This window comes from Alosa alosa, chromosome 9 (assembly GCF_017589495.1).
Source record: "Alosa alosa isolate M-15738 ecotype Scorff River chromosome 9, AALO_Geno_1.1, whole genome shotgun sequence".
Lineage (NCBI taxonomy): Eukaryota > Metazoa > Chordata > Actinopteri > Clupeiformes > Clupeidae > Alosa > Alosa alosa.
This window is the reverse complement of record NC_063197.1, coordinates 2,775,254-2,796,694: the sequence shown is the minus strand read 5'-3', so window position 1 is coordinate 2,796,694 and position 21,441 is coordinate 2,775,254. Positions and strand designations below refer to the sequence as shown.

The 21,441-nt window shown below is 39.3% G+C and overlaps 1 protein-coding gene across 3 annotated transcripts in view; it reads left to right on the top strand.

Annotated features, from left to right (window-relative positions):
- The first annotated feature begins 176 nt into the window (after positions 1 to 176).
- Positions 177 to 21,441, top strand: part of LOC125300944 (multiple PDZ domain protein-like) — a 68,687-nt gene continuing 47,422 nt past the window's right edge. For all 3 annotated transcript variants that reach the window (XM_048253138.1, XM_048253137.1, XM_048253136.1), the window contains exons 1-9: positions 177 to 413; positions 2,285 to 2,481; positions 8,181 to 8,272; positions 9,232 to 9,304; positions 9,946 to 10,014; positions 10,314 to 10,382; positions 15,017 to 15,085; positions 15,182 to 15,308; positions 18,739 to 18,845. In XM_048253138.1, coding sequence (XP_048109095.1) covers positions 404 to 413; positions 2,285 to 2,481; positions 8,181 to 8,272; positions 9,232 to 9,304; positions 9,946 to 10,014; positions 10,314 to 10,382; positions 15,017 to 15,085; positions 15,182 to 15,308; positions 18,739 to 18,845 — 813 coding nt within the window. In that variant the 5' untranslated portion in view covers positions 177 to 403. The remainder of the gene's footprint in view (positions 414 to 2,284; positions 2,482 to 8,180; positions 8,273 to 9,231; positions 9,305 to 9,945; positions 10,015 to 10,313; positions 10,383 to 15,016; positions 15,086 to 15,181; positions 15,309 to 18,738; positions 18,846 to 21,441) is intronic.

The following is a 21,441-nucleotide window of genomic DNA, read 5'->3' as shown; positions in this document are numbered from 1 at the left end:
AACAGGTTATGCAGTAGGATCCTCAAACAACTTATACATCAAATAAGTATATGTGCACACACACACACTTGCACAGCATTTTCTTATCTTGAATGTAGTGTACATGTGCCTGTGGTTGAGAGGGAGACCACAAGAGGGAGGAAGGTACAGACAGGGATGCATACAGGGGAAGGGTGGGTGAGCAGGAGGGAGTGAGAGAGCGACTGAGAGGGAGGCGATGATGGAGCGAGAGAAATGAGGAAGCATGTAGGTGCAAACCTTCAGTTCTCCAGTGCATGCATCCCCGTCGAAGCACCTCTCTTCTCTGGTCAATGTGCTTGCTCAAGCACACACAATACATCAAACACTGTCAGACAAATGAACAACGTAAGCACAGGAAAGCCTATGGACTGAAGCATGGACGATGTTGCCAGGTTGGTAGATAATTTGATTTATTTAGCCTGCTCTGCTCCTTTCTTTTTGCAAGCATGTTGCTGTGAATATGGTTGAAATGTAAGTGGTATTAGCCTGTCTTGAGTACATGAAATTGTCTTGGATTAAATGATGTGTCCTTTGTGAATGTGTGTGTGTGTGTGTGTTCACATGCATGTTTTGTGTGCCTGTGGGCATATGCTAGCACATGTTCATGTTGTATGGTCAATGCTTAAGGCTTAGTGTATGGTGATAGCTCGGGTTATATATAAGATTCTATTGCAGTGACCCTAGAGAGGACACTGAGGGAAGATGGAGGCTGCACTGCAGGCTCTAAAATCTCGTTACAGCTGTGTATGGCTGTACATTCAGACATTTAGGGGTCAAACGCACACACACTGCATTTGCTTCCAATTTCTTAATCTTTACCTCTTGGCAGCTAGATAACAGTTTCACCCACCTCTGTTAAAGCGGTCACTTAGTCTGATGTCTTCAGCTGTGAGTCTGTTATGACCTACACACACTGACCCCTATTTAGGACACTGAATTAGGGTGATACACCTACAATGTGTTTAGTTTCTCCTTGAAAATGTATAGCCTAATAGATCTTCGTTCTCAACAACAGGTTGGGATCAAACTGTGTTCTAAACCCTCAATACTATACTCAAACAAATCTGACCACAGTTTTCACTTATTCTTATGCTCTCAGATTGGGTTTGTCCTTCTTGTCCTCCAGGATTGCTGAGTGCTCTTCTCTTTTTGGTGTAATTTCTTTCCAGCTTCACCTGCAACTGCTGCTTCATGATTAACTGTAAATATATATTTTGTGGATGCACAAAAACAAAAAAACATTTATTGTGACAGGACAGTCAATTGTGTATTTTCATGCATGCTCTAATCTAGACTGTCCACCACGTGGTGATAAAGTGTCCTGATAATTATTGTGCAGCTATAAGTTGCAATATAATGCTTTAAATGTGTACCTTTCAGAGCACCATGGCATGCCAGAGTTAAAATGGCATGCCTCTGGGTCTTCAGTGCAACATAATTAATGTGTAGACACATATTGTATTTAATATAAATATATTTTTACTGGTATTTTATTGCATCATATTCAATTTTAAACCAATTGTATTATAGTGTAGCCTTTCTGACTCACAACTTAGAGCAACCTCTATCCTAGCTAAGTACATGTTTCTTAAGGGATCCTATCCCATTCTTACATGGCAAATTGTTCCACCGAGCATAGACTTTAACCTTGATCTCCTACCATAGACTCTCAATAGGACTGAAATCTGGGTTTTGAGAGGGTTATTTTTGGACCTTGATTTGGTGTCCTTCAAAAAGTTTTGGACCAACTTCGATGTGTGATTCAGGACCTTGTCTTGCTGGAAGACCCAATGGCAATTTGACAGCAGATTTATTTACATTATCCTTCAAAACCTCTTAGCCCATACACCCAAACAAGGTTCCCTGTGCCTGAAGCAACAGTGGGAAATGTGTTTTAGGGTTAAAGACTCTCCATTCCTTTGCCAAAAAGCCACATCCATATGTCTAAACAGCTCTGGTGTAAACTAATATCTGTGTTTCAAATGGTCAACAGACAAACTTCAATCTGGCTTGGATGTGCCCTGCTGTGTTGTGTGATCAGAGCAAGTTCAGTGATCTAAAGGGTTAGACTGACAATTAGAAGCTTGCCAGTGAGAATCCCACTTGTGCATGTGATTGTGATTTTGAACAAGTGAATTATTTGCAAATGGATTTGCATAGAAATGTATATTGTATGGTCATGGCCAATGGTAATGTTTGCATGGCTGAGGTACTTATTCTGCAATTATATTGTATCATGTGGTTATTGATTGTATGTTCATAGAGGGAATCAGGCAGAGGTATGGGGATCTGCCAGGGGATTTAGTGCTAGTGGACCTGGAGAAGGACCAACAGGGCTTGGGACTGAGCCTGGCTGGGAATCGCGACAGGAACCAGATTAGTATCTTTGTGGTTGGGATCACTGCAGGTGGCCCAGCATACAGAGATGGCCGCATCCATGTGGGAGATGAGCTGCTGGAGGTAAGCACACACACCATTTATATGTTGATCAAAGGCTGGCTCTTGGGGACACCTGCATGGAAGTGTTTTTTAATGTTTGTATATGCTCTGTGATTGTATATACTTAAAGGAACACTAAGAGCTCAGACAGAGTTTAGTATGTGCAATAAGAGTTCAGACAGAGTTCAGTATGTGCACTAAGAGCTCAGACAGAGTTTAGTATATGCACTAAGAGTTCAGACAGAGTTTAGTATGTGCACTAAGAGTTCAGACAGAGTTTAGTATATGCACTAAGAGCTCAGACAGAGTTTAGTATGTGCACTAAGATGCACGTAGATGGAAGGAGACGAGTGAGGGATGCTGGTGAGTGAATCCAGTACAGAGGGTAGTGTTGGTGCAGAGTTAAAGTACTTTTTTGGTCTGTCCTTCTGTCACATACTGTAATTTAAATTTAAAGTAACACTATGCAAATATTTACTACTTTTTGAGCTTTGTTGTTTATAGGGCAATTCCATGGAAAATTACCATGGAACATCCATAACGTAATAAAATGTGATAGTATGGTATGATGTGAATGATTACATGAAATTTGAGCATTTGCTATTTTTGGCTGAAGAATGTACATGAGGAAAAAATGCACAAAAAATTAATGTTATCATTCACATCATACAAATGCCAAGGCATTTCACTGGTGTTATGGACGTGACAAAAAGGCAATTTCGTGGAATTGCCCTATAAGCAAGTACATTGCTTTTTTTTAAATGTTCAAGCTCATCACATGCAGCCCATAGGAAAAAGAATGAGACAATTTGGGACAACATGGGCCAAGTTATGGACTAGCAGCTTAAAGCAGACCCATGGGCCAAGTTATGGACAGGCAGCTTAAAGCAGACCCATGGGGCAAGTTATGGACAGGCAGCTTAAAGCAGACCCATGGGGCAAGTTATGGACAGGCAGCTTAAAGCAGACCCATGGGGCAGTGGGGAGTTACTTTCAGTTTCCGTTTTGATGCCCCATTGGGTCTGCTTTAAGCTGCCTGTCCATAACTTGGCCTACGTTGTCCCAAATTGGCTCATTCTTTGGCTATGGGTCAATTTACACTTTAACTAAAATATGGATTTATTAACCAAATAACAAACAAACAGTGTGAGGTGGGTCAAAGTCAGTCATCATGGTAATGCATGGATGTTGTGTGTTTGCAATGTGTCTGAGTGCAGTGTTGCATGTCCAAAACCCACAGTAAGAATGGCCCTCCTGAAGGGACACCTGGACACCTGCCCTCAGGTGCAGCTCATCAGCTCGTTAGCTCTTGAAGCACCTGAAGACAAGCAGACAAAACGAGTAGAGGACCTAGTGGCCCATCACATGTTTGTAGGACTACTTTTTTCCGACACAGAGACGATTAGGACGAATGTACTAATTTCTCAACTTGCAGGACAAATTGCCGTTACTAGTTCTAAATGGATGGTTGCTATGGCCAAAGGCCAGTCGTTAGTTCCAGCTCTCCCATTGTCCAGTAGGCGTATCCCAGGATTCTGATTAACCTTATCTTAAAAACATCACTTTTTTACTTAGCCTACTGCCATCCAATAGCTAAAAGCCACCTCCATCATATGCTAATAGTTGCTATGTTCTGAATGTCTGTATTTTAAGGCTTGGATGCAACGTGACAGTTCATTTAAACTTCACAACGAGTTTGGCGAATTAAAGGCACACTATGCAGGTTTTTTAGCTTAATATGCAAGTTTTTTAGCTTCATTTACCTTCATTTACCAGCTCCAGAGTCATTGAAATGGTTATATGACTTTTTTCGGGTTGAATGGTGGCGTCTTGCTTCCCCCTAGCGCCTGTGAGCGGAAAAACCACCCTTGCAACTGTGGGCCGGCGGGGCGACGGCCTCAGTGTCAGGAAGTATAACGAGTGTAACAAATTGCTCCTTGTTGGTAAAAATCCCCCCACTTCCAATCCTCCCCCACTTTTCTTATGCAGCCCTTGCCACTTTATCTACTAAACCCCCCCCCCACTTTGCACAAATAGGCTGACACCAGACTTTTCACTGCATTTCTTACTTCCAGAAAAGTTTGTGGAAAAGTTGTGATAAAGACAAAAGGAGGAACATTTCACAACTAATTAGGTGAACTTAAAAAAAGAGCATCCCAGAGAGACTGAGGGGTAGATGTACAGACATGGCGTATGTACTAACAGGCTGCACTTAGGTAAAACCGCAGACTGCCTGTCACAGTAGCTGAGAATGGCAATTTTCGCTTTTCTGTCTCATGCATATAGCCTAGAAATCTAGATGCACCCTAGCGGCAGCAAATGTAATTTGCTGCCAGGGTAGTCTAGCAACTCTCTGTTGGCTTGTGAGCTGGAAAAATTCAACTTCGATCAGGCCAATCACATTGTGTATAGAACCGGTAGACGATAGGCAGGCTTAACATGATGGCAGAGTTGCGACGGTTCAGCGTGGGTAACACTCCAAAATAAGGTGCCATAATAAATAGCAAACTAGTAATTACCTAACCCTTTGTTAATATTTGTTAATTGTTACTAAAATATCTATTTGGCACAAGTTAATAGTTTTTTCATCATTAATTAAATATTAGTTGTTTGCATAAAATCTGTATGTTAATGTTTTAACAAATCTATGAACTAATATTGTATTAATATATGTTAATAGTTAACTAAATATATTTTTGGCACTAATTAACAGTTATTTCTTACATCATTTAAATGTTAAATGTTTATTTACAAACTATATGCTAATATAAAAGTTAATGACATATTATTATTTATCTAGCTTTTCTGATTAGCTTTGTGGATAATTTATGGTTTATGGCTTTATGGTCTTGTGGGGTGTATAAGGCCCTACTGCCAGTGGTTGGTTGTGTGAGAGTTTGCGCTCCTCTTCTTCCACTTCATCCTTATTGGATACCTCTGTGGTTGGCTGACCTGTAATTGGTGACTCTCTGTCTAGTGTTTGAAAGTAGTGTACTCTTTGCCTTTGGAAGTACTATTTGGTTGCTGCTTGAATTTGGTGAAATTCAGGGGAGGGGGGTGTAACAGAGCTAGAAATGTAGTTTAGTGTTTGTATGTGATTTTCGCCGTAATTACAGTTTTTTCTGAATGCTTAAACACATTTTTTGTAACTATGGCTTTTTTTGCAAAACTCTACACACAAATGGCAAAACCACTCACTGAGTTCGCAAAACTAAAAGCACAAACACTGCTTTGCACTCAGTTTGCAATTTTGTAACATACACTTTGCACAACTGTAGGCACAATGGCTATTATTTACACTATTTTGCCAACTCTCTGGCACACTCATGTGAAAACTGTTTTAGATAATTAGTTCACTTTGCAATCAGCCTAAGCACTATAAATAAGCCACAGGTAATGTACAATGGGTACGATGGAGTGAGCAGGAAGAGTGAGAAGAGAAAAAAACAGACAAAAGAAACAGTCTACATGTGGGGATATGGTCATGTCAGGCCTGGATACATCATTCCAGAATATATTTTTCCCGGTGCCTTGGACTAGGACATTGCATGTGATGTAGACAGAATTTTGAGAGAGACGAATCTGATGTAGACTGATTTGTTTTGTCTCAGTGAAATGCTATTTTGTGTTTTGACTTGGAAAAACACACTTGTGTTTGTTTTGATGTGTGTAAATAAACACTAGTACTTGAAGTTGGGATCCCTGTATGTTTACAGAACTATGACAAAAGTATGACCTCAAACTGACATAGTCTACCTTGTGCACAGAGAAAGCAAAAGCCAGATGTGTTTTTTATTCATACCATCAGTGTGTTGTTGGCACATTGTGTGCTTACTATTGTGATGGCTTGTGTTTACTATTAGATACGAAAACACCATTTTTACGAAGGTGTGAAGAGTTAAGCAAGGTGTGTTAGCTTTTGCAAGAGAACTACAATGTTTTGCTGATTGGGTGAGAGGTTTTGCCATTTGTGTGTAGAGTTTTGCAAAAAAAGCCATAGTTACAAAAAATGTGCTTAAGCGATCAGAAAAAACTGTAAGCAGCTTTATTGAGATTGGTGTTTTGGAGCCCCCTTTGGAGAAACGCTATACTGCAGCTCTGCTGCGTTTTGTCCTTGTATTGTTGCCATAGCCGATCAGAAGCGGTATGCTTTGCATTGCGTAGGTTGGCTGTATAAAGCTCTGTTACTTTACATGTATTGTTAAGATTTGGGTGCAATTCTAGCAACTTAGAGAACGTTTATTAATGTTTTCATTATGACCACGAGTGCAAACCCCTAATAGGAATGATGCATGTAATATAGCCCATTCAACTACTTGTTTTAACTTTTCCTAAAGGAATAAATGTGATAAGCCAGTTTTGGTCTCAGTCCCTTCACCGTCTAACTAGTTATATATTACTAATATATTAAAGCTACAATATTAGTTAATAGATTTGCTAAAACATTAACAAACAGATTTTATGCAAACAACTATTTAATTAATGATTAAAAAACGATTAAGTTGTGCAAAATAGATATGTTAGTAACAATTAACAAATATTAACAAAGGGTTAGGTAATTACTAGTTTGCTATTTATTATGGCACCTTATTATGGAGTGTTACCAGCTTGGGTAGGTAATTTTTATGTTGGCAAAAGTTTGAACAACTAGCCAACTAGCTCCGCTGGTGGGAAAACGCATGGGACTCATGAGTTGTAGTGCTATCCTATTGCGTGCAGAGGGAATTTGAAAGACAACCGTTTATCCCGCCCCTCGGACTGAGCACTGCGAATGATGAGTCCCCAGACCCTACTGTACATCTTGATGTGGGTCTGGCTCGTCAGGCTATTATGCATATGCATTCATAGGAGGGTCTGGGGAAAGTGAGAATTTCATGTAAAATACACATAATTAGGTATTCCCCTGTATGTACAAATACTGCCTATGAAAGCGCACATCTGTTTTTTGCGGTGAAATAATTGTGCCTTGTAAAAGCAGGTGTTAGCCCAAATTGCGGTTAAATGTGTCAATAGGAGTTGTTCAAAGACAACAGAATCGATATTCAGAGCACCAGTTTTGCTCTTTTGCGCTATGTCAAAAGCAACCTTAACTTTCGCCGGCTTTTCTATTGCCCTTTTCGGACGACATTATTTTTACGTGGGGACGTGGAGTAAAGTAATTATTACCAGGGGTCCGACTGTCTATGGTCCGAATGCGCCATGTCGGTTTTTTAAAATAGGTAACCATAGCCTTTCCACAGCAGCGACACCTCTGTTCAGGAGAAGACTGCAACTAGTGTTGCGACCACCACGCGCGAGTAAATGGTTTTGCCACATCACAACTGATGACCAATGTGTCAAGCTTTAGGCTAATGTCTAACTTTTACTTTCCCGTCATCCACTTAAACTTTCCTACCTGCTAGATTTGGCTATTAAAGCCTACGTAGTTCGAGTATATTCTTATGTGGAGTAGAATACTGTTCTGCATTATCTCTCTGCTTGTTGACATCTTAACATGTACAGTATTGCATTATTTCATGACCGCTAAACCCATTCATTCTTACGCTGGGATTTGTGTAATACGAAAGTTTCATGAATCTCATATGAGCCAGCTGTAGTAAGACGATTTCTGCGCTCAGATCTGTGGTGGTTTGATGGATTGATTAATGAGGGCCAATGTCTTTCAAAAACAGTCTAAAATCTTTCTTCTTTTTCTTACTACTTTACCACACTTATTTTAGATCAACAACCAGGTGCTGTATGGTAGAAGTCACCAGAGTGCTTCAGCAATTATAAAAACTGTTTCACTGAAGGTCAGGATTCTCCTCATCAGGTCAGTAACTTCAAGCATTTTGCTTGATCTCAGTGTTTTTGAAAAGACAGTTGTCTCTGGTTTCTGGGAAGTAATTTAGTAATTTATTCCTAAAGAAATGGACAATGAAAGAAGCATGGTGATATCCTTGGTCGGGCCCCTAATTATGTTGCATTGTTAGAGGTCATACATGCTTCAGAATGTTTGTTTGAAGTAAAGCAGCAGTGTGTTGGATTTAAGGTGATCTATTATGCAGTGTTTTCATTAGCTTAAAACAAGACCCTTATTTCTACATGGGGAGCAGGTGGCCCTCCCTCCAGCTAAGGGCTAATCTTGACACTGACTAGGCTTTTTCCTTATTTTATACTTCTTAACACCCACCATATTTCTCCAATACGTTACGCCTTTAATGTCTCTAACATAGAGAAATGTGTCTTGGGCAATCAAGATAGTGTGGTTACACAAACTACATTAACATAGAAGCATACATTAACACAGAAGGTGAGCTAACACCAATAACACACACACAGGCTAACCTCACATCCACACACACACAGTCACAACCCCCCACCCCCACCCACCCACACAGCCTGTGATTATAGGTGTAATGACATCTCCAAAGTACATTCGAAGTGTCATCAAAGTTTTCCATCCTTAGAAGTAGTGTCAGAAGTCAACACTATTGAGCTTTGATAGGAATATATGAACCGTGTCATAATGATCACTGAGTTCCGATCTAGGCAGTGATTTACATCTGTCTTTGATTTGATATATTTTAATTATCTTGTCTTTAAGTATTAGGAGAGTTCAGTTGGTTTTGGAAAAAATTGTGAGGTCCCAGTCTTCCAGACAAAAAATTTGCATTGACATGCCACAAAAACAATATTGAAGCACTTTGCTGTTCCATCCATTTATCATTGGGACATAGGTCTACGAGCCAACTTTTGGTAAACCATTATGTGTTGTTCTTTCTCCTCCAGGAATAAAGATGCCATCAATCAAATGGCTGTCCCTGCATTTCCTACGCCACCTCCTTTTATTTTGTGCAATGAAGTAAGGAAATGCTTTAACTCTTTGGGATGCCTATTATTATCCTTCTACTATTGAGGTTATACCATAGGTGACTTTAATTCTGTACATATGATATGTGTGTATATGGACCATTTTCATGAAAACGTGCAAATAACAATGAAGACATGCCGAATGAAGGTGAAGCTACCAAGAAATGATTGAACTGGGGGAGCTATGGCACAAGCAGCAACATCTGTACCACATACAGGTCCAAGTGCCCAGGAACCGGGTTCAAATCTGACTTGTGCTCATTTCCTAATCCCACCACACCTCTTTTTTGTCTCTCTTCACTGCCCAACAAATATACTTAAAGACCCCCTATGCAACATTTTCAACTTAATGAATCAGTTTAGAAATCATTGTGATGGTTAAATGACCATCTGACAATAAAAGTCCCAAAAGGTGTGCAACAGGTGTAAGCAGGACAAAGTTCCAGATTAGCCATTCAAATGGCATGGCAGTGACTGGTCTAAATTTTAGAGAATCCTAAACAAGTAGCCTGATCCAACTGCCTGTACTGAATGTCCAATGTCACTCTTATAGTCAACTGCTACTTCATGGGATACTGTGCTGCATCTTACAGTCTTGATCTGTTGTTCATGTACTGTATGTTGCCTTTATAGGAACTGGTGTCCAGTAGTGTTGCGCCTCTGGAAGAAGTTGGAAAGAACCTGGAAATGGAGAAGTCTTTAGTAAGCCCTGACACACACACTTTCTCTTCCTCAAACAAAGAATTATTGTTGAAAGGCATCTTTACGGAGACAAATCAGAGAAAGTTTGGCAATGACACAAATGTCAATGATTTTTGTCTTGAAAAAGAAAAAGCTGACATTTCTCATGTGACCTTAAGGAAAGTTTACATCTTTGAATAACAGCATTTAGACTTAAACTAGAATTACATGTTTTTAATTTGCAACTTTTTATGAAGGTCATGTTATAAAAGGTCTCTCACTATGCTTTCATTACTTTTCCTAAACTCCTTCTTCTCCAGAACCAAATGTCTATAGAAAGAAAAGAGGAGGCTCCTGATGAGGTGCAAACCAAGACCTTCTTGCCGTCTGTAAGTGTGGACATATATGCTGCAAATGCACATCGGTCTTTAGAGATTTTCTTTTGTCTGCTTTGTCTGTTCAGCTGAGATAGAAGTATAATTACACTTAAGGAGCAAATGCTTTCAGCCAAAATGACTGAAGAGGACTGGGGGGAAATAATTAACACATATTTATATTTGTGCATTTACAATGCTTGACTTCAATTAAGTGGTTTCGGCACAGTAACAGAATTATGATATCATGGCTTTTACTGTACCAACAATACCAACATTGACATGGTACCACAGGAAAGCATAAAACATCAGGAAACGTAATAAAATGACAGACAATGGAATTTAAAAATGTTTCTTTTTTCATTGATAGGTAGAAAAATAGGTAGAGATCATAATTGGTAGATCATAATTGTACGATAATAACAATAGGTTCAATATATGGTACAGTGTTGCCTCCAGACAACAGCCTAGTTCGGCTTGTTTGTACAAAATGAGCCATCCTACCATTTCTAAAAAGAACATCACGTATAAGTATATATACACTCCCGTGAGGGAAATTTGGTCTCTGTATTTATCCCAATCCGTGAATTAGTGAAACACACTCAGCACACAGTGAACACACAGTGAGGTGAAGCACACACTTATCAGCAGTGAGCTGCCTGCAACAACAGCGGCGCTCGGGGAGCAGTGAGGGGTTAGGTGTCAGGGTTGCAGTATGGAGAGCTGGACCGAGGGCAAGTCGAGAACGAGGCACACTTAAACTTGAAACCAGGAATCTTTCATGCAAATGCACACTACAACCGGGTGATTCTCCAACTACAGGCACTTTTGTGTCCTTGTGGTTGTTTTTGTGGAAAAATAAACTATTTTTGTTTCAATCATGTCAATTTGCAAAGGCCAGATCACCAGCATCCTATAAAAAATTAATCATGCCTATATATTCTGATTTACTGCTCTTAGAGGGGCTTTTATCAGTGGATTTGGCTGTTTTGAGCTTGTCCCCAACCCAGACTTGTAACCTTTAACTGTTAAAATACACTAAAGACAAATTAAACCTAGATGATTTTGTACCATGTTTGTTGCAAGTAAGAGTTAAATAAACACATACCATTTAAATTTCTAATGCAAATAATATATTTATACTATTTTTTAGGGAAAACATCAGTGTCCCCAGGTTTTCTGTCATCTCCACCACACAAAACTATTTCCAGTAATATATACTTTTTTACCTAAAATGTTTATTTGTTTACCAGGGGAAAACATAGTGTTACTAAAGAGGAAGGTTGATGGCAAATATCAGAGACATATGGTGATCAGAAACTGAAGAAAAATCATAGTAACCATCACTTGAGAATAGAGTATTTTTATTCGACATCATTTCCACCACAGCTGTAACTTTGTCAAAATATGCAAAAGAAGTGAAAAAAAAAGCATAGTTGTGTGTATTCTGGATACATTGTGCCCTATCTCCAAAAGTATCTGGGTATGGCAATGGAATGTGATTATATGGCTGAAAACTGTGAGAATGTCATTTCCATCACAGTCATTTCCACCACAAAGTGAGGTCATTTCCACCACAAAGTGAGGTCATTTCCACCACAAAGTCAGCAAGACAGTGATGAAATGTCATTTCCACCACAGTCCCCACAGTCATTTCCACACTTTAAATGACCATCACAACATATGTTTTAAGGGAATAAAACATAATTCCAGGTGACATAGACTTATACTATTTTCAGAAACTATAATCCATACTTCATTATTAATAGAAAAACATGTGAGTGACTTTAATAATTTATGTATACTTTAAATAAAGAGTATTTTTGATTATGAAAAACATAATTCATTGTACCAAGCAACTTCAAGCAATATACATTTAGTTCACAAAGTCTTAGGATTTGTTATGTGGTATGATTAGGTAGTCATAGACATGGTAACTGGTATATAATGTAACATAATGAATTATATTGTATAATCTGCAAATAAAGGACATAATTTGAGGTGTGGTGGAAATGACATTTTTCCCTTACGATTTAGAAAACTGATAAAAAATAACAATATTCCATGTCATGCAATTGTGCCCAGTATCATACTTTGTTTCAAGACATATTAATGAGTGTATCAATGATTTTGAATGTGTGTTTGGAGATAATTATTTTTCTAAAAGTTGAAAGGCCAAAAGTGCCCGGAGTTGAAGAAACACCCAACCACGAAACAACATCAATGACCGACAGGGGGCTGAGGGAGACAGAGGGTTTAAATACACAGTGGTTAAACAAGGCTAACAAGGCACAAGTGGACAAGAAACAAGAGACAGGAGAACACAGGGCTGGAAATCATAATTAAACTAGCAGACTAATAATGAGGAACAGGTGATCGAGGGCGGAGACACAGGGAACTGAGACATGGCAAGACAAACAAAGGAGCACATGGCTGACAGGAACTAAAACACAGTGACAGGAAGTAAACACAGGAGCACATGGCACAGGAGGTAAACAAAGGAGGGACAGGGAACACAGGATCGTTACATTAGGTGCCTTGCTGAAATTCAAGCGCTGGAATTCAAGCGCCACTGCAAAAAAGTTGCCTAATTAAAAAAAAAAAAAAAAAAAAAAAAACAAGTGAACTTATGGAACAGCTGCCGTTCGTTCAGGTTTGATGTCAACAAATAATAGTAGGCTAACGTTGAAGGCGCAGTCAGGGATTCCACAGGAGATCACGTTGTTTGTTATGAGTTTATTAGCAGATGCAATTTTGTGCAAAAAAGGTAGCCTACATTATGTTAACCAAGGAACCAGATTAAACACGCCAGCGAGGTAGCTCGCCTCGCCCCTACCTTCAGTAGCCTATTCCCTGATGAATTCCACGCATTGTTTCGTTATACAGTCAATGCTTTCAAGCCCTGTGTTGCTAATCCTAGGCTGTGAAACTAAGGTCTAGCCTATGGTGGGTTTAATTGAATTCGAGTAATAGGATACGCAACCATTTGCATCTGGAGATAGTTTGTAATTCCTGTAGAGCTCACCAAAATCATAGAAATGATACAAGACACTATCTCCTATAATCCAAGATAAGTTTTCTTCGAGTTGTTAGGCTTTTGAGCATTTATTTTACCAAATGACATGGAAAACATAATTCAATTTCATCCACATATAGCTTACTTAAGCACGATGCACAACAACGCTACTAAGTTAGCTTACAAATCGTAAGAATCGAGCAAGCATCATGACAGGCACTCAATTCGACCTGCACAGCACTAAGTAAGGGATAATGTATAGAACGCCAGTCATTGTCGGGAGATAGGTCCCGACAGGGCGAACCGGACCCCGACGCGCAGCGGAGTACACGGCTACTTACCAAAACGACACAATACACTCCCCACGATATGACTCTTTAGCCTACATAGCCTAGGCTATAGCCTATTTGTTACCGTTTCATCATGGCTTTTGCTGAGAAACAAATAGTTCGCAACAACACACGCTGAACTTGAATCAAACGTTCTTTAGAACACAGCTGATCAACCGTCTGCTTTCACTTTTGAATGAAGTTCCAATCCTTGCGTAGTGATATGAAAGAATTGACTTAGAAGCACAAAGCCCATATTCCTTGACAGCGGTCTGTTATACTTAGCAACGGTCTGTTATTCAGAATTAGCAGACCGCCGAACGTTGGGAAGGCCCATTCAAGTGAATGAAGCGTTCTGCAGCACTATGAAGAGCCGTGTAATAATACAGTGTAATGACATGAAAGAGAAGTCTATATAGTTTATACAGTGTTGTGCAAAAGTTAAGACAACCATGCTAAAATTGACTAAAAGGAGGAATAAAAATCTTATCTTTTAGAAATTGATCTTAATGCCTTAATCTTAATCAATTCTTTTTGAATGTAGCCTATCATGTATGGTAAATAAATAAATGTTATTATATAAATAAATGTCTTAACTTATGCACAGCACTGTACATTCTAAATAGTAATAGTTTGTACAGTGGCATGTGATTAAGCTTTATTTTTTGTAATTAAATGTAAATAATAATTTTCTGCTGTGTGTGTGTGTTGTGCCATTTCATTTTTGTTTCATTTCAATTTCTAATAATAATGTTAGTAATAATTACTAATAATGTAATAATAATGTTCAAGTACTACAATAATCATGCTTTGTAAATGCTTGTGTTGATGGTTATGTCAGAATTTGTAACTCAATCTGTCAATTTCTTTTGACAAAATCCACCAGAAGTCACCATTTAAGGAGTATTTTTTTTCCTACGATCAACAGTACCGCTGCTGGAAACATTTCTAGGGGAAACACTGTTGATATTGCCATTTTCTTACAATATAATGTCATCTGATGCATTCAGTAAAGGGATTGCTTGACAATTTTATTGGTTGTCTTTTATTATTTTTCATATTTATTTTATTGTTATTTTATGAAACCTTTCACTAATTAACCTTAAACTGGCTCTGTCCATGTAGTGCCTTTGATCACACCTTTATGCTCACTGCTTGTGCAAAAGTGCACATTTCCTCCCTTTCTGGCCAAAAGATATTCATATCGACATAACCAGGGTATTACTCTATTATTTGCAATATTTGTATCCTTTCATGGAAGACTCTCAGCTTTCATCTCTTTTCATGAACTCACTATTCTCCAGAACCTTAAGTCATTGGAGAGGGATAAAACGGTTCCTGACGAGGAGCCAACCAAGACCTTCTCAAAGCCGGTGAGTGTGGGCATGCCAAATATGCCAAACAAATAAACAGGTTTCTTATAGTTTTTTGTCTTGAATATTATGTACTGCCTTATGTGCTGCTTCCAGATTGACAGTCTTCCTAATAGCCCTCAGACCAACAGTGAACTTCCTGTGAAATCTTTGGATACTTCCTCCTCGATATCAGCAGCACCCCCTACCTGCACCAATCCAGACTTTGATTATTGTAGTAAAGGTTTGTTTTACTCATATGCTTTTCATTGACTACATACCATTTTCCACTAACCCTGCTCAGTGCCGGTTCAGACCTCCATGGGGCCCTAGGCAAAATCCTGCTAAGGGCCCTCCTATCTGAACTCTGAGGGACAAAATATAACCTTTTTATATATATATATATATTATCTGACACCTCAGTGCTCCCAATACAATCATCCCACCCCATTTTGGATGTCTACGGAAGTTACCAAATATAGTGTTTTTCCCCAAACCTTCACAGCTATAAATGGCCAGTTTTAGGGTCTGGGTTGTTTGCTTTTGATGCTTTCTGTACATATCCCCTTACAAAAAAATAACTGCAGTTTTTAACTGCAGTACAGTTCAGTTTTCATATCCAAAATACTGCATTTCTGTAGTAAATTAAAGTACTGTGCAGTTTTTTTGTGTCCAAAATACTGCATTCCCTGCATAAGAACTGTAAATAATTCCAAAAAACTGTGGGTTTGGTACTCAGAAATCTGCAGTTTGACACTAGACACTGTTCATTCTCGTGAAGTTTCTTTACATTTTTCATGACCTAAATGGTAATTCGGTTTCATGTTCATCTTCCTACTGTATGAGGCACTGTCGCTATAACTGTACACATGTCTGTCACTAGCTTGACTCAAGGGGAGACGGGGGAGGGGGACTTCATTAACTTGCGGGGCCTTACGCAACTTGCGTAGTGTACGTATAGGGAGAACCGGCCCTGACCCTGCTTAATTTTTCTTTTCTTTTATTAATCACATAATGTCATCATCTAAAGCAAAATAATACCCACCCAACATGCAATTATTGTGTCATATTTTGATTATTAAGATATTGGGGCAATTCCACGCAAAACTGTCACGTCCATAACGGCAAAAAAATACCATGGCATTGCGCGGAATTGCCCATTGATAGTTGGCTATTTAAAAGTATGTTATCCCTTGAATTGAATAACAACAGTAACATAAACCAAAGCAGGGACAGAAGCATTGTCTCACAAAAGTATTCAACCCTGTCAAAGTTATCACTAATTTCTGAACTACAAAACATATAAACATATTGTCATGCTTGCTGCAGTAGAGGACAGTGCTACAAGCCGGGCTTCAAGTTCTCAGAGACTGTAGGCTACTGGAATTCAGGCTGGGGCTATCCTGTAACGATTGATGAGACACACGTTTGTACAATGAACAGTTTATTAGCAGAAGCGGGGATCACACATACTCTTATGACGCCATTACAAAGAACACACAAGGGTAGTCACTAAAACATGCACGATACACAAACAGGGTAGTCACATAAAACACACAGGGATAAACACATGACATACAACCAAGGAAAGACTACGTATACTAACACACATGACAAAGTAAACGCAATTACACCTACAAAAAACGACATTACACAATCTAACATTCACACACATTGCATTCTGGGAGGATAGCACTCAGTCCGGAAGACACAGACGTTACAATACAAAGGCTTTGAAAGTTCTGATTACTTTAAGCACCTACATTTTCAAGTGCTTCAACTGAAAAATAATGTTCTGGTTAGGATAAACCCAGGAGGAGAAGGAGAACACGACATTTCACCTTCTCTGGCCTCATCCACAAGAACTGTATGTAGACTATAGGTGTGTGTGTATATATATATATATATATATATATATATATATATATATATATATATATATATATATATATATATATATGTGTATATATATATATATATATATATATATATATATATATATATAGAGAGAGAGAGAGAGAGAGAGAGAGAGAGAGAGAGAGAGAGGGAGAGGCGGGGGCACCTAACACCTAACATGCTGGCTACACCAGGTGCACAACTGGATTATTCTGTGAGCGTAAAAATGATTTCCGAGAGACTTTTTCTTTGTGCCACTTTCACATCTGGTGTTGCCACTTCCATTGTTGCGTCATAAACTATACAAATGGAATGCATTTAATAAAGATATATAATAATAAAATGTATTTATACAAAACTTTTTAAGCATAGAGCACAATGTGTTTTACAGACAAAGGATAAAGGATAAGTTCATGTGCACAACTGCTCCGTGTGCTTACTTACTACTTCTTACAATACAACACATATATATAGCGCTTTTTCTATGCACAGAGTTCAACCCAAAGCGCCCCACACACAAAAAATAAACAAACAAATGAAAACAAAAATCCATAGTGAAATCAAACAAAAACAAGATGCCAGACGGAGTGGCGTGACTCGCCAGCGTACCTCTAACTTAGCACAGACATCAAGACAGAAAACAAACAAATTAACAAATAATAAAAATGAATGTGTTCAATTAGTTATTGGTTGAATTAAAGCGGCTGAAGCAGCTGTGAAACAGCACACCGCATGATGACTTTGAACCAAAAAATAGATGGAAGATGGATCTCAACAGAGCTAGGGATATGGCTCTATCCAAGCTCTTCACTTCAGCCCAATAGAGTAATGTTAACATTAACGTTCACTTAACGTTACAGGTATCAGCGAACCAATAGGCAGAAAAACACAAAGACTAACACACAAACAATCGAAAATAACATTTATATACAATGACTAAGTCTAACTAGACAAGTAAAAACAAAAATCTTAAGGCAGATGGAGGGGCATGACTCGCCTAAGTACCCGTAACCTAGCAACATTATACCATATACATTATACGTTACGTGCCTGGTGTCTGTTACAAGTTGAACATTTGTCACAACCAGCCTGATTGCCCTCATAGATATAATACTGACTAAATGTTGTCCACACTGCCGCCATCTTGGCGCGGGGATCTAAAGCTCTAAACTAGTTCTCCCTTGTTCTCAGTGTTACCTATTTAGTGACTTTTGGCCATCCCCAGCGACAGAAAAAGTCTTATCTAATGACTAGCGATACATTTGGTGACTTTGATAAATTTGATGGCAAACTCAGTTCCATTGAAATGTCAGAAAATGACCCTCCATATGACTTTTTTGCTTGTGAATTAAGCTACTTCTAGTTTTCCCAAAGCCCCATGATTATAAAAGTAATGACTGGCCTGTGTAGTATTAGATCATGTTATTGCACGGAAGTAGATATTCTATAGATCTAACAGCTCGGCTGCAGCAACTTCTGGTGAGATTACAACCAGAGTCAACAAGACGAGAGGTAGGTTATGTAGCCTCAATCAGAGCCCATCTACAGGGAGCTTGTTCATTCCCATTGTATCGAAACTGGTTGCAGTTCAACCATATTTCCCATAGGGGTGGTCACGAGCTAGCGCAGAATAAATGGGAGTCTACAGGGCTAGATGGTTCCAACAGTATACTGTGTTTTAAAGAGTGCCTAACAGCTATGATGAATTAAAAGCGCTGTGTTACACAAGTGCTATACAACCATTTAAATAATACACTTCTCTCTCTCTTTTCTCATAGATCCTACCATAAGTCCCATCTTGCCCGGGCAGGAGACTGTCATTGAGATTTCTAAAGGTCGCTCTGGACTTGGTCTCAGCATTGTTGGTGGCAAAGATACCCAGCTGGTAAAGGCATCACACAGCCTCACAACGTCACCATAGAATACAATAAAGCCATCCAAGAATCACACACCTGCATCATATCAACACACTTAATCCAATCCACGCCTGGAAGTGAAAAAAGGGAATGCCACCTTAAAACTTTCTGATTCAAAGTAGTCACAGTCATCCAAACAATACAAGCCTAACATTAAATATTTTAGGAAAACAGCTTGCTTATCATTGCTGAATGGCTAACATTATACAGGATTATTGCATTAGAAGAAATTATTCTGTTCATAATGGACAATGAAGACATTTGTAATTTGTTGAATTGACTTTGGTTGGATATGATGAAACTACATTTATATGACTCAGGAGAGGCTGAATGCTTTTGCTATGCTATTAAAAAAAGACAATGGCTCTGTTCGAAACAGGAAAAAATGCTGCATTTTAAGATATCTAACAGGGGAACGAGGCAACAAGTGCTGTTCGAAACCGATACACTCTCTTTTCCTGACTTCTAAGATCTTAGAACTACCCCCATAACGGTCGTTTTTGAAGGCAGCAGCGGTGTATCTTCTATGCTGCCTATTATCCACAAATCTGTGCGACAATGTCTGAAACAGCTGTGTATATTAAATGAAGATGGTGGATGACATTCGTATCGGCTGCTGATTGTGTTGAAATGTCATTTGTGTGACATTTCTTTGCTTAGATTGGTAAAAATCTAGCGATAAATAAACACTGTACTATGATTATACAGTACCATTGTTGTAACCATTGATAGCGTCTGATCCGTCTGTCAGACAACATTATACCGTTCACAACAAAAATAGTGTAAGTAAAACAAAATAAAAAAAATAGTGTAAGTAAAAAAAACTTATCCGGCTACTAGGTATGTAATGATATGCATATCAAATCCGATAGCATCCATCTTCTTTGTTTTCAAGTAGCAGGGAATTCACGCGGAACACTTGCATTGCAACTCTGCTGTCATGATGTTGAGCCCGTCCACTGACTATACACGATGTGATTGGCATGACTTGAGTTTGGTTTTTCCAGCTCGCAAGCCAACGGAGAGTTGCTACAATACCCTGACTGCAAATTACATTTGCTACTGCTAGGGTGCATCTACTGTAGATCTCTAGGCTACTAGGATGAAGCCCCGGATGATGTACCTCCACACTATGGTGTGGGAGTCTGCATCGGAGAACTCCTTCCTCCCTGGCATGCAGCGTTCAGCACCGAGGCAGGCGTACTCTGTGGTGCACGAGGCTGTAGCAAAGCAGACACAGACACAAACACCCACATAGGCCCACACACATGGCTTTACAAACACATACACACACATATATTGGGTATAGTATATACACACAGAGGTATGGTAGTTACGGATGATAACACAAAATGAAAACAGACAGAATTATTTATGCATTTACTTTAAAGGGGAACTGCTATTTTTTTAGCTTAATTTACCTGAACTTAACAGCTTTGGGGCTGTATTTTGCACCCTGGCGCATGGCGCATAAACAATGCGCCCAGGGGTGTGGTAATTAACAACCTAGGGAGTGGCCTGGCGCATGTATAAAAATCGCTATTGTACACTTGGTCAGAAGTCTATGGTGAGTTGTTTATATGCTATTTTAAGAGCGCATTGTCAACAGTCATATTGGCGGGTGCACAACGCACCATCCTTCTATCATCCATGCACGCACACCAGCACACGTCCATGCAAAACATTACAAATTGCACGATTATAATTGGAAACATAATTACAATAAAGACATTACGAAATATTGTACATCTCATGATGAGTAGTTATTCACCATATTTGGGGCAGCCATTAGCCTACTGGTTAGCACTTCGGACCTGTAACCGGAGGGTTGCCGGTTCGAACCCCGACCAGTAGGCACGGCTGAAGTGCCCTTGAGCAAGGCACCTAACCCCTCACTGCTCCCCGAGCGCCGCTGTTGATGCAGGCAGCTCACTGCGCCGGGATTAGTGTGTGCTTCACCTCACTGTGTGTACACTGTGTGACAGTTAAAAGTGATTAGGGAAGAGGCGACGTATGGCGCACAGCTGAAGACAACGCACAGTCACGAGATATAAGCAACTCCTCTGCTGGATAACTGTTTTTTTATTCAGTCATTTGAGCAATATAGGGTAGATGTTGCTTTTTCCAGCCTATTTTTTTGATGGTAACCCATTGTCAGTCAATAGTGAAAGTAACTGCATATAACTGTCTTGTCGTTGACTGACACCATGGTGAAGTTAGTTTCACTTTGCTAATGAGTTCAAATAATAGAGGAGTGCAAATGTGTGAAGGCTATGCTAGGTTTTAGTAAAGTATGGTTTAGTGGAATGACTATTCCATACGGTCTCGCAAGCAGCCTCCTTTAAATGCGCCGTTGAATGTCAAAATACCGATGCATTTATTTGACATTGCGCTTTGCGCCGTTAAAGGGAATGACAGATGTCATTCTCATTGGTTTAAATGATGTTACGCCCCAAACACACCCATGACTGATTAAAAAAACCTAAGAACACCTTGTTGCGCCATGCGCTCGACGAAAACCCTCCCAATGTGGACTGGACATCCTACTAAATTTGAATAAGCTTT